The 13267-nt window shown below is 41.5% G+C and overlaps 1 protein-coding gene across 1 annotated transcript in view; it reads right to left on the bottom strand.

The window, feature by feature from the left end:
* The window catches only part of LOC120023769 (WD repeat-containing protein 43-like), a 44860-nt gene extending 31794 nt beyond the window's left edge, over positions 1-13066 (bottom strand). Inside the window, exons 1-5 of the mRNA XM_038967865.1 lie at positions 12851-13066; positions 11511-11645; positions 10404-10525; positions 9635-9755; positions 2768-2886 (exon numbers count right to left, since the gene is read on the bottom strand). Coding sequence (XP_038823793.1) covers positions 2768-2886; positions 9635-9755; positions 10404-10525; positions 11511-11645; positions 12851-13057 — 704 coding nt within the window. The 5' untranslated portion in view covers positions 13058-13066. The remainder of the gene's footprint in view (positions 1-2767; positions 2887-9634; positions 9756-10403; positions 10526-11510; positions 11646-12850) is intronic.
* Between the last annotated feature and the right edge of the window lie 201 nt (positions 13067-13267).

Genomic DNA, 13267 nt, shown 5'->3' with positions numbered 1-13267 from the left:
ATTGTCTGAATTCACAAGATCTGTGTCTTTCCATTGCTATGTGCTGTGTATTTTTAAGAAATGTTTTATGATGAGTAAATTGGTAATACAAGGTGCTCTCTGTAGTAATTCTAGTCGCTTTGGTTAGATTTGTGATGGTGGCTGCAATGGCAAACTATGATTTATACCTGAAATATGCACATTTTTCTAACAAAACCTATCCTATACCATAAATATGTTATCAGACTGTCATCTGATGAGGTTTTTTCTTGGTTAGTGGCTATCAATATCTTAGTTTAGCCGAATTGGTGATAGCTACTGGTGTTGAGAAAAAATGGTGGACAAAGAAAAATGGTGTCTTTTGCTAATAGATTTACATAGTGTCTTCCCTGTAAAACATTTTAAAAATCTGAAATGGTGGCTTTATTCACAAGATCTGTATCTTTCATTAGGTGTCTTGGACTTGTGATTTAATGATATTTAGATGCTACTATTTAATTGTGACGCTATGCTAGCGATGCTACTCAGTGTGGGGGGGGTGGGGGGTGATCCCGGACCCGGGGTAGATACTCGTGAAAGGTTAAGGTAAAAATAAATAACCGAAATACCAGGTAAAAACCAGGTAAGTTGACTGAACACGTTCTCATTTACATCAACAACCTGGGGAATAGTTACAGGGGAGGGGGATGAAAGAGCCAATTGTAAACTGGGGATTATTAGGTGACCGTGATGGTTTGAGGGCCAGATTGGGAATTTAGCCAGGACACCGGGGTTAACACCCCTACATTGGGCATTGGGATACTTTAGACCAGAGGTAAGAGTGCCTCCTACTGGCCCTCCAACACCACTTCCAGCAGCATCTCGTCTCCCATCCAGGGACTGACCAGAACCAACCCTGCTTAGCTTCAGAAGCAAGCCAGCAGTGGTATGCAGGGTGGTATGCTGTGGCTAACTTCTTCCATATTGAGCTCATCCTTTCCATTGATCATCCTTGAGATGTTTCAACAACTTCATTGCAGTCCACATGTGGTAAATTCAATTGATTTGACAGGATTGTGTCAAGACACAGATCTGGGGAAGGGTACCAAAACATTTCTGCAGCATCAAAGGTCCCCAAGAACACATTGGCCTCAATCATTCTTCAAATGGAAGAAGTTTGACTCTTCCTAGAGGTAGGCCGCCCAGCCAAACTGAACAATAGGGGGAGAAGGGCCTTGGTCAGGGAGGTGACAAAGAACCCGATGGTCACCAACAAAGCACCAGAATTCCTCAGAGGAAATGGGAGAACCTTGCAGAAGGACAACCATTTCTGCAGCACTCCGCCAATCAGGCCTTTATGGTAGAGTGGCCAGACGCAAGCCTCTGCTCAGTCAAAGGCACATGACCGCCCGCTTGGAGTTTGCCGAAAGGCGCCTAAAGGACTCTGACCATGAAACAAGATTCGCTGGTCTGATGAAACCAAGATTGAGCTCTTTGGCCTGAATGCCAAGCGTCACGAAACCTGTCACCATCCCTACGGTGAAGCATGGTGGTGGCAGCGTCATGTTGTAGGGATGTTTTTCAGCAGCAGGGACCTGGAGACTAGTCAGGACCGAGGGAAAGATGAACAGAGTCAAGTAAAGAGAGATCCTTGATGAAAACCTGCTCCATAGTGCTCAGGACCTCGGAATGGGGGTCAAGGTTCACCTTCAAACAGGACAACAACCCTAAGCACACAGCCAGGACAACGCAGGAGTGGCTTCGGGACAAGTCTCTGAATGTCCTTGAGTGGCCCAGCCAGAGACCAAACACAAACCCGATCGACCATCTCTGGAGACCTGAAAACAGCTGCGCAGCGACGCTCCCCATCCAACCTGAAAGAGCTTGCAAGGATCTGCAGAGAAGGGGAGAAACTCCAAATACCAGTGTGCCAAGTTTGTAGCGTCATACCCAAGAATACTCAAGGCTGTAATCGCTGCCAAAGGTGCTTCAACAAAGTACTGAGTAAAGTGTCTGAAAACTTGTGTAGATGTGATATTAAAATAAAAATAAAAAAAATAAACATTTCTAAAAATGTATCTTGCTTTGTCATTGTGAGTTAAGTGTGTAGATTGATGAGGGGGGGAACTATTTAATTGTTTTTAGAATAAGGCTGCAACGTAACAAAATGTGGAAAAAGTCTAAGGGTCTGAATACTTTCGAATGCACTGTATAGGCTACTAGATTCACCGTAAATGACGTGCACGGTTCATTTCCTCTAGTGCTTCATCTCAATGATACTCAAAGCTGACTAACAGTACTCGTTTTAAAAACAGTCTTCCCAACAATTATACTGAACAAAAATATAAATATTTTTTTTTGCCGCAGAAGCAGCAATTAAGATGAGGCACAATATGTTTAAAGACCTTCGGAAATGAAATAAAGTCCTCTAAATCATCTAAATCAGAGATTAACAAAGACTTTTAGGGACCTGCAGATTTACACATTGGGAGCACTTTGATACAGATAATTTTTTCTAAGTCCCTTACAAAGCATGCCTGTAACCCAATGCACTGCTTTTCAAATCTTTTGGGACAAATTTGAGCATATTCAAAAAAATAGCGATTAATCTGTATTTATTCAAAAGTCAAGCAATTATTTGTGACTAATTATTTTTAGATCATTTGACAGCCCTATTCTTTATAGAATGAGGCTGTCGAGACAAATTACAGGTTTCTTTTACAAAGGAGCTCCTTCAAACAAGTCACTTCAAATCACATGCAACACGTGTATAATAGATCTGAGAAGCATTATGGCGGTCCGTTCTCACCACACGCTGATGAGTCTGTCGTGGGCCGCCCCGGACAGGAAGTAAAGGCCATTGCTGTCCGGGGGACGTGTGGTGGCGAAGCGCAGGTTCGTCACAGCTGTGGAGTGACCTGTGAACTTCTGATGAAAACAAGTGGGAGTTAGACATCAAGTTAAAATTTCTTAGCGCTAGGGGTCAGATTTTTTTTATTTCTTAAAATATTTTTGCCAAGGTAAACAGACATTTTCTCTGGACCAGATCGTAGAATATGCATATAATTTACAGATTAGGATAGAAAAAAATCAAAGTTTCCAAAACTGTCAAAATATTGTCTGTGAGTATAACGAAACGTATTCTGCAGGTGAAAACCTGAGAAAATCTAACCCGGAAGTGATATTTTATTTTATTTTTTAAATCTGTGTTTCCCGGCCCGTCTTTCTTCCATTTAAAGGGGTATCAACCAGATTCCTTTTCCAATGGCTTCCTCAGGCTGTGACCAGGCTTTAGCCTGTCTAGGACTGGGGTGCCGCTAGCGGCACCCCCCCCCCCCCACTGAAAAGCCAGGGAGCGAAATTCAAAAAAAATATTTTTTTAAAATATTTAACTTTCACACATTAACAAGTCCAATACAGCTAATGAAAGATACAGATCGTGTGAATCCAGCCAACATGTCCGATTTTTAAAATGTTTTACAGGGAAGACACTATGTAAATCTATTAGGTAAACACCTTAGCAAAAGAGACCATATTTTCTTTGTCCACCAACACCACTAGCTATCACCAATTCGGCTAAACTAAGATATTGATAGCCACTAACCAAGAAAAAACCTCCTCAGATGACAGTCTGATAACATATTTATGGTATAGGATAGGTTTTGTTAGAAAAATGTGAATATTTCAGGTAGATAATCATAGTTTACAATTGCACCCACCGTCACAAATCGACTAGAATAAATAGATAGAGCAACGTGTCTTACCTAATTACTAATCATAAAACATTTCGTAAAAATACACAGCATACACTAATCGAAAGACACAGATCCTGTGAATACAGACAATATTTCAGATTTTCTAAGTGTCTTACAGCGAAAACACAATAAATCGTTATATTAGCATACCACATATGCAAACGTTACCCCAGCATTGATTCTAGCCAAAGAGCGCGATAACGTCAACATCGCCAAAAGATATTAATTTTTTCACTAACCTTCTCAGAATTCTTCAGATGACACTCCTTTAACATCATATTACAACATACATATACAGTTTGTTCGAAAATGTGGATATTTAGCCACCAAAATCGTGGTTATACAATGAGAAAAGTAGCCGAGCTGGTCAGAAAATGCCGTGCGCCATATTAGACAGTGATCTAGTCGTATACATAAATACTCATAAACGTGACTAAAAAATATAGGGTGGACAGCGATTGATAGACAATTTAATTCTTAATACAATCGCGGAATTACATTTTTTAAATTATCCTTACTTTTCAATACAGTTTGCGCCAAGCGAAGCTACGTCAAAAAAGATGGCGTCCTAAGCCACTAACATTTTTCGACAGAAACACGATTTATCATAATAAATTGTTCCTACTTTGAGCTGTTCTTCCATCAGAATCTTGGGCAAAGAATCCTTTCTTGGGTCTAATCGTCTTTTGGTCGAAAGCTGTCCTCTTGCCATGCAGAAATGCACATTGCGTTCGGCATGAACTGGAACGGTGCCCAGAGATTCACAGTGGCTCAGAAATAAATGTCCCAAAATCGCACTAAACGGATATAAATTGCTATAAAACGCTTTAAATTAACTACCTTATGATGTTTTTAACTCCTATAACGAGTAAAAATATGACCGGAGAAATATAACAGGCTACACTAATGCTTGGAAAAACAGTAGGTCGGTATCCTCCGCGCGCATGACGCACCTAGAAAAGAGGTCCTACCTACAGGATTTTTTCATTTATAGTGGCTGTGATTGGGCAATCGATACCGTTCAAAGCGTCATCACGTAAAGGCATCCAGGGGAAGACGTAAGCAGTGTCCGTATACTCATAGGAATAACAGTGGCCTTAAAACTGACTCCAGAACAGGGGCCAAAATGTGTGAAATCTGACTCATGTCAGGGAAATTGCTGTAGAATGAGTTCTGTTCCACTTAGAGACAAAATTTCAACGGCTATAGAAACTATAGACTGTTTTCTATCCAATAATAATAATAATAATATGCATATTGTACGATCAAGAAGTTTGTAGGAAGCCGTTTCAAAAATTACACGATTTCCATAAATAGTGACAACAGCACCCCCTAGCCTTAACAGGTTAAACAGTTAAAGGCTTTTATTTTGAAAAATGAACGAGGTTTGTCAAAAGTAGTCAGGTGTCCTCCAAATAGTTCCTGCGAGCGAGAGGAGCTGTCCATTTTCCTTTTGTCTCTCAACCTTTCTGATCCACCCATCCCGGTATTGGGATAATTGTCATCAGCAACGCTGAATAGCATAGCGCCACAGTCAAATAATATTACTAAAAAATTCCCTTCGTATTCATGAAATCACAAGTGCAATATTGCAAAACACAGCTTAGCCTTTGTTAATCCACCTGTCGTCTCGGATTTTGAAATTATGCTTTACAGCGAAAGCAATACAAGCGTTTGTGTAAGTTATCGATCGCTCAACAAAACATTAAGTACACTTAGCATCAGGTAACTTGGTCACGAAAATCAGAAAAGCAATCAAATGAATTGTTTACCTTTGATGATCTTTGGATGTTTTCACTCACGAGACTCCCAGTTAGACAACAAATGTTCCTTTTGTTCCATAAAGATTATTTTTATATCCAAATACCTCCGTTCGTTTGGCGCAATATCCTCAGAAATCCACAGGAAAGAGCGGTCACGACAACGCAGACGGAAATTCCAAATAATATCCATAATGTCCACAGAAACATGTCAAACGTTTTTATAATCAATCCTCAGGTTGTTTTTCAAATATCTATTCGATAATATATCAACCGGGAGTGTTGGTTTTTCAATAGGACCGGGAGAAACAATGGCCGCCTTTCTCCGTTGCGCAGAACTCACTCTGAGAGCCCCCACCTATCCACTTACGCAATGTGATCGTTCTCACTCATTTCTCAAAATAAAAACTATGTCTAAAGACTGTTGACACCTTAGGGAAGCCATAGAAAAAGGAATATGGTTGATATCCCTTTAAATGAATGATAGGCATGCATAAGAACAGAGAGGTTTCAAAACAAGGGGCACTTTTTTTGGACAGTTTGAAACTTTAGAGTGTTTCTAGCATAATCTGACTATTATATGCATATTCTAGTTTCAGGAGCTGAGAAATAGGCAGTTTCAAATGGGTACGTGTTTTAGCCAAAAACACTTAAGTTAATGAATAGGTTATGGTCCGGTTGAAATATAATCGATTATGTTTGTTAAAAACAACCTGAGGGTTGATTATAAAAAACATTTGACATGTATCTACGACCATTACGGATACTTTTTGGAATTTGTCGAACGGAACAAGGCTTTGGTTTTCTGAACATAACGCGCAAGCCAAATGGCGTTTTTTTGTGATTAAAGTAATATTCATCGAACAAAAAGAACATTTGTTGTGTAACGGAGTCTAGTGAGTGCAAACACCCGAAGATTATCTAAGGTAAGCGATTAATGCTTTTCTGACTTTCGTGACCATGCTAATTTGGGGCTAGCCGTTATAGCATTGATTGCTACACTCACAAAAGCTTGGATTTCTTTCGCTGTAAAGTATATTTTCAAAATCTGACACGATAGGTGGATTAACAACAAGCTAAGCTGTGTTTTGGTATATTTCACTTGTGATTGCATGATTATAAATATTTTTTGTAATATTTTTTGCATTTGGCGCCCTGCAATTCTAGCGGTTGTTTAGGAAAATGATCCCGTAAAAGGGATCCGTAGCACAGAGAAGGGGGAGGTTTGAATAATTTCCTCCTCTGAGGTAATCACTGATCTGGATCGTGATCATTAGGACACAACAGAAAATGTTCTGCAACAAAGAGGCTTTCTTATTGGCCAAGTACTACCTCTGCGTTTCTGTTTTGTTACCTACTGAACGCGACCCAAATCTGACACTGCTGGAACAGTACTAGAGTGGTAACACTCCCACATAGAAAGATATTCTGCTTGATGGGCCCATAGCATGAACCAGCCTTTTTCCTCCCTGAATAGAGATGAATATGGACTTCTTCCCTCTGCCCGTGTCAGATATAAGTGCCATAAGAGGACAGTCTTAACCAGTGACTGGGGGAGAGGGGGGGGGCTGTGCCAGACAATTTGTCGACCAATCGGTAGGTTGAAATTTGAAAACATTTATTTTCCCATATATAGACAACCTGTGTGAATAAAATCATTAATATGTAGACTACTGAGGCTGTATGACAAAAAAATATATATATATATAAATCACATTGCCTACACATGGCCTGTCAGCAGGGACCCTGAAACATTGTTTTTGCACAAGGGATAAGTAATCAGGTAAGCCTATTTTGATGTTTCCACCGGTATGACATTTTTTCCCCCTTTCACGCTGAGTGATTATCAAAAGGGAGTGTGTCACAGCATCATCGACTGAGCTTGTTGTCATTGCAGGCAATCTCAACGCTGTGCGTTACAGGGAAGACATCCTCCTCCCTCATGTGGTACCCTTCCTGCAGGCTCATCCTGACATGACCCTCCAGCATGACAATGCCACCAGCCATACTGCTCATTCTGTGTGTGATTTCCTGCAAGACAGGAAGGTCAGTGTTCTGCCATGGCCAGCGAAGAGCCTGGATCTCAATCCCATTGAGCACGTCTGGGACCTGTCGGATCGGAGGGTGAGGGCTATGGCCATTCCACCCAGAAATGTCCGGGAACTTGCAGGTTCCTTGGTGGAAGAGTGGGGTAACATCTCACAGCAAGAACTGGCAAATCTGGTGCAGACCATGAGGAGGAGATGCACTGCAGTACTTAAAACCTCTACCACTTCTCTCTCCCGGATCCGGGATCCTCCTCATCAAAAAAGCTGACTAGCATAGCCTGCCATGGAAGCGAAGAGCCCAAATCTCAATCTCATTGAGCACGTCTGGGACCTGTTGGATCGGAGTGTGAGGGGAGGGCCATTGCCCCCAGAAATGTCCGGGAACTTGCAGGTGCCTTGGAAGACTGGGGTAACATCTCACAGTAAGAACTGGCAAATGTGGTGCAGTCGTACTGCAGTACTTAAAGCAACTGGTGGCCACACCAGATAGTGACTTACTTTTGATTTTGACCCCCCCCCATTTGTTCAGGGACACATGGAACTTGTTCAGTTGTTGAATCTTATGTTCATACAAATATTTACACGTTTGCTGAAAACAGTTGACAGTGAGGACGTTTTTTTGCCGAGTTCACACACAGACCCTTATTTACATAACCATACAGACCCTTTTCTCTGAAACTCAAAATTGAGCTCAGGTGCATCCTGTTTCCATTGAGCATCCTTGAGATGTTTCTACAACTTGATTGGAGTCCACCTGTGGTAAATTCAATTGCTTGGACATGATTTGGAAAGGCACACACCTGCCTATATAAAGGTCTAACAGTTGACGGTGCATGTCAGAGCAAAAACCAAGCCATGAGGTTTAAGGATTCGTCCGTACATCTCCGAGACAGGATTGTGTCAAAACAGATCTGGGCAAGGGCACCATTATTTTATTCTTCAACATTGAAGGTCCCCAAGAACACAGTGGCCTCCATCATTCTTACACTGAAGAAGTTTGGAACCACCAAGACTTTTCCTAGAGCTGGCCGCCCAGCCAAACTGCGCAATCGGGGGAGAAGGGTCTCGGTCAGAAAGGTGACCAAGAACCCGATGGTCCAGAGTTCCTCTGTGGAGATGGGAGAACCTTCCAGAAGGACAACCATCTCTGCAGCACTCTACCAATCAGGCCTTTATGGTAGAGTGCCCAGATGAAAGCTACTCCTCAGCAAAAGGAACATGACAGCCAACTTGGGAGTTTGCCAAAGGGTATCTAAAGACAGTCGGACCATGAGAAACATTCTCTGGTCTGATGAAACCAAGATTAATCTCTTTGTCCTGAATGCCAAGCGTCACATCTGGAGGAAATCTAGCATAATCCCTACGGTGAAGCGTGGTGGCAGCATGCTGTGGGGATGTTTTTCAGTGGCAGATACTGGGAGACTAGTCAGGATCGAGAGAAAGATGAACGGAGCAAAGTACAGAAATCCTTGATGAAAACCTGCTAAGTAGCACTCAGGACCTCAGACAGGGGGCAAAGGTCCACCTTCCAACAACCCTAAGCACACAGCATAGACAAAGCAGGATGCTTCAGGACTTGTCAATGAATGTCCTTGAGTGGCCTTGCCAGAGCCTGGACTTGAACCTGATCGAACATCTCTGGAGAGACCTGAAAATAGCTGTGCAGCGACACTCCCCATCCAACCTGACAGAGCTTGAGTGGATCTGCAGAAGAGAATGGAAGAAACTCCCAAATACAGGTGTGCCAAGATTGTAGTCATACCCAAGCAGACTAGAGGCTGTAACCACTGCCAAAGTACTGAGTAAAGGGTCTGAAAACATATGTACATTTGAATATTATTTTTTTTTACATTTGCAAAAATGCCTAAACCCGTTTTTCTTTTGTCATTATGGGGTATTGTATGTAGACTGACGGGGAAAAACAATTATCAATTTTTGAAGGACGTAAAAAAATGTGAATCAAATCTAGGTGTTTGAATACAGTCCAAATGCACTGTAAATTAACTAAAAGGTGAGGATAGGACCCTTGGTGTGTCAGTTCCCCTGGATAGTAGCATGATGAATTCATGTGAATGTAGGCCATGTCACTGCTGGACAGGTCCTACTAACTTACCCGGTACACCTCCTTGGTCTTGAGGTCCCACATCTTGATGGTCTGTCCCGCTGAGAGCAGCAGTTTGCCATCAGGACTCACACACAGACTGGTCACTGACGCACGGTCCGCCTTCCACTTACTGTTGAGAAAAGTGACAATTAATGGGTCTTCCATAAAATAAGACATTCCTACCACCATAGTGTTTATTGAAGAGGATTGGGGGAGAGAAAATATAGGATTAGAGTGTCAATGGGCAGTGGGACAGGTTTTAACCAACACGTGTATACATGTGTGCTGGGGGGCGGCGGCAATTACAGCTACACCACCCAACACAAAGGTTAACTAAATTCTAAATCACCAAGTGCATTGATACAGATGCACAATGTAACTATTTTTCCTGATGCTTTGATTCCTCTGGGACATTTGCCTTTGTAAGCAGTCTGTTACCCACTGTTCTATACCCTACACCAAGTTCCACCTGACCTAACCAGATCAAATAGCCTTTGAGTGGCTAGACCATCGTTTCTCTTTTTCTCCTGGATATCGAAATGTACACAAATTAGAATTACCAGGTTGACGCACCTTAACAAATTTCAAATGCACTTTGATTGTGAATGTAGTCTGGCATTAACTAACTGATTCCTACAGCAAGAGAAACCTGTGGTGGAGGACAGACCTTTAAACTCCTAAAAAGGTGTTGCTGCTAAGCCATAGACTATCGCAGAGAAATACCTTCTGAATTTAGACCACTGTTTAAGTGACTGATTTCTAAAAGGAAGGTACCCACCCGCGGGTCTTGCTTGTCTGCAGGTCCCACTCTACGATGTATGAGTCGTCTGAGCCGCTGTAGAGCAGGCCGTCCTCGGGGTGCCACTCAACACAGTTCACTCCGCCATTGTGACCTCCATCCTGGGAAGAGCAGAGGTCAAATATGAGCTTTAACGTGAGAGAACATTTCACTCCAAGGAAATTATTCATTCATAAATTATTCATATTCATACGGTTCAGTTTGGATAAAAACATAGTATCAGACATGTCAATAATAATTATATATTACCTGAGATGCAAGGTTGATGACAAAAAAGTAATTGTGAAATTACAAAAACAATACCAATACTGGAAATGAACGCATCATACAGGGATGATTTCTCTATTTTCAAAGTTAAGGGCTGACAAGCAAAACAATTCGTAAAGTCGTTCTCAGCTCGGTTGTCTTGGGCCAAGTTAACCTCCCCATTCATGTAAGAAGGTTATGACCATCATGCTTTTAGGGAAAAGGATGATTTTGTACATGTATTAAACTGCAAGTGTGACCAATTCCAGTCCCCATGCTTAGTAGATGCGGGGTCCTCCCTGGGATAATTGATATGTTGAAGGACTGAGAAGCTAAGTTCCGGCGACTTAGACATTCTACTCATGTTTTAACAAATAAAAGGATGCGGACACCATCTAAAATATAACTTCGACCTCCAAAAATGGGCCCAATAACTAACTATTCAAATGTTTAGCTTATTTTAAACATATTGGAAAAAGCATGGGCTATTTCAGGGGTATTCAACTCTTAACCTACAAGGTCAGGAGCCTGCTGGTTCTGTCCAACCGAATAATTAATTGCACAGAGCTGATGTCCCAGGTCTAGATCAGTCCCTGATTTTAAGGGAACAATGAAATTGTTGCCGATCTACACGGATCTAAAAAATAACATCAAATGCGTTTCATGGAAATCCATCGCAGTGACAGAACTTTAACCCGTGACTTGTCACTGCAGTCTATAATACATATTTTTTAAAGTACCATGTCATTTAGTTGCATTGGGCAAGCAACATTCATCTGAATATGATTTTTTGTACTTCCCAAATTGTCAACGAAAGTCGTGCTACATCCCAGTCCTTACCAGTGTACAGTGCAGTGCCCCCTTCACTGCGCTGTAAATGATAATGCTGCCCGCCACCGTTCCCAGAGCCAACAGATCCGCCAACTCCTCCACATGCCCTGCCTCTGATTTCCTCTTCTTCCTCCGAGGTCCCTCCTGAAGTAAAAGAATACAGTTTTAGTCAATCACGTTTTTTTATCAACTTTGACACAGGACTTCAGTTTTCCTTTTCTGTTTTGAAGGCCTCATCTATGGGTGGTCTGAATTTCCATAGTGTTGCAGTTTAAACCTGGCATTGACAAGAATCTGAAATAATGAGACTAGCCTACAACATCAAAAACATCTGCTAAATCACAAAAGTATATTGTTATCAAAGACTTACGGTCACAAATCACACAATGTCACATGTGGACAATAGGCTAGCATCTAGGTACACTTTTAGATTTAAAAACGTATCCTACCTAGAACTACAATGGGTTATTTGGTTCTTTCTGGTTCCAGGAACACTTCACCAAATAACTAGTTGGGTTTAAAGGTTCAATAACGAACCAAAAGGGGTTTTCCTACAGGTTGTTCTTAGAGTTTGTGACAATTTAAGACTAGGAACATTGGCCGTGGAATGATGATTTGGGGGTACAATGCACTTTGTCATACTTAGTTAGGTAAATTGTCGGTGCGTAAGTCACAACGTTAGTTGGCTAGGAAATTGTCAATCAAATGTATTTATAAAGCCCTTTACACGTGGAGGAGTCAAACTTATTTAGTAAAACTCAATGCTATTAAAATAATTAAGTTATTCGTATATTGTTCTGTGTTACGGTTAACTTGTACAAAGTAAACCATTGAGGTAGTAAAAATAAGGATTTGGAAATGTGAATCTGCGTCATTTACGATGAATAGCTAACTAGAGGAGCTAACCTAGCTAGGTACAGTTACCCTTTACGGTTCGCTAAGGAGATAGCTAGCTACTTTTAACGTGTTCGTATTTGAAATAAACTCATTATTACTGGTTGTCACCATACGCATTCGTTTTACTGAAAAGTCCCTTTTTGGTAAGAATCATGACACCTTCAAAAAGAGATTTGTGGCAAAATTTTGGGGCGACCACCATGTGCGAAAAACATGTGCGTCCTGCAGGACAGTTGCTGTAACTAACTTTAGCTCGTTGCTAACGAAGCTAACTTGGTAATTACTTTGCTACGCAGTCCACATAACAATGGTAAACGACTAAAGATGATACTTCACCACAAGTATACATCGAATATAGTAAATATTTTCATACAGACATTTGATTTAGTTATTAGAAAGTTATTTCCTTGCAGGCTCACCCGGGCCTATGGCTATGCCTCCCCCACACATACCTTGGAGATTCGGCATGGTCCCCAAACTATGCAGGTACAAGTGGCACTCAAATGGGCTGAAGGCACGTATTCTTGATGAAGTATTTTACTATCTGTGTTCCATATACGGAGTCTGCCATCTTGGGCAAATGAAGCTAGGTATTGGCGTGATTTTGGCGAGAAAACGCAGGGTAGACACAAGGAAGAATTGTATCCATCGTTCGCCATTATTGAAGCAATGCGTGCATCTGCGTTATTTGCCAAGAACCACGTGTTATCATCCACCGAGCAGGCGCGTTGGCGCATCAGTTTCATTGGTTACTGTGAGATAATTGGGGCGTGGTTAAAATTATAGAAATATAATGAATACAACGGCATTGGAACCACTAACCATGGTAATTTCACTGGTAAACTCATGGGTACGTTCTCAATGGCTGC

Source organism: Salvelinus namaycush, chromosome 28 (genome assembly GCF_016432855.1).
Source record: "Salvelinus namaycush isolate Seneca chromosome 28, SaNama_1.0, whole genome shotgun sequence".
In the NCBI taxonomy this organism is placed as follows: domain Eukaryota; kingdom Metazoa; phylum Chordata; class Actinopteri; order Salmoniformes; family Salmonidae; genus Salvelinus; species Salvelinus namaycush.
The sequence above is the reverse complement of the archived record's forward strand: the minus strand, read 5'-3'. Positions and strand labels throughout refer to the sequence as shown.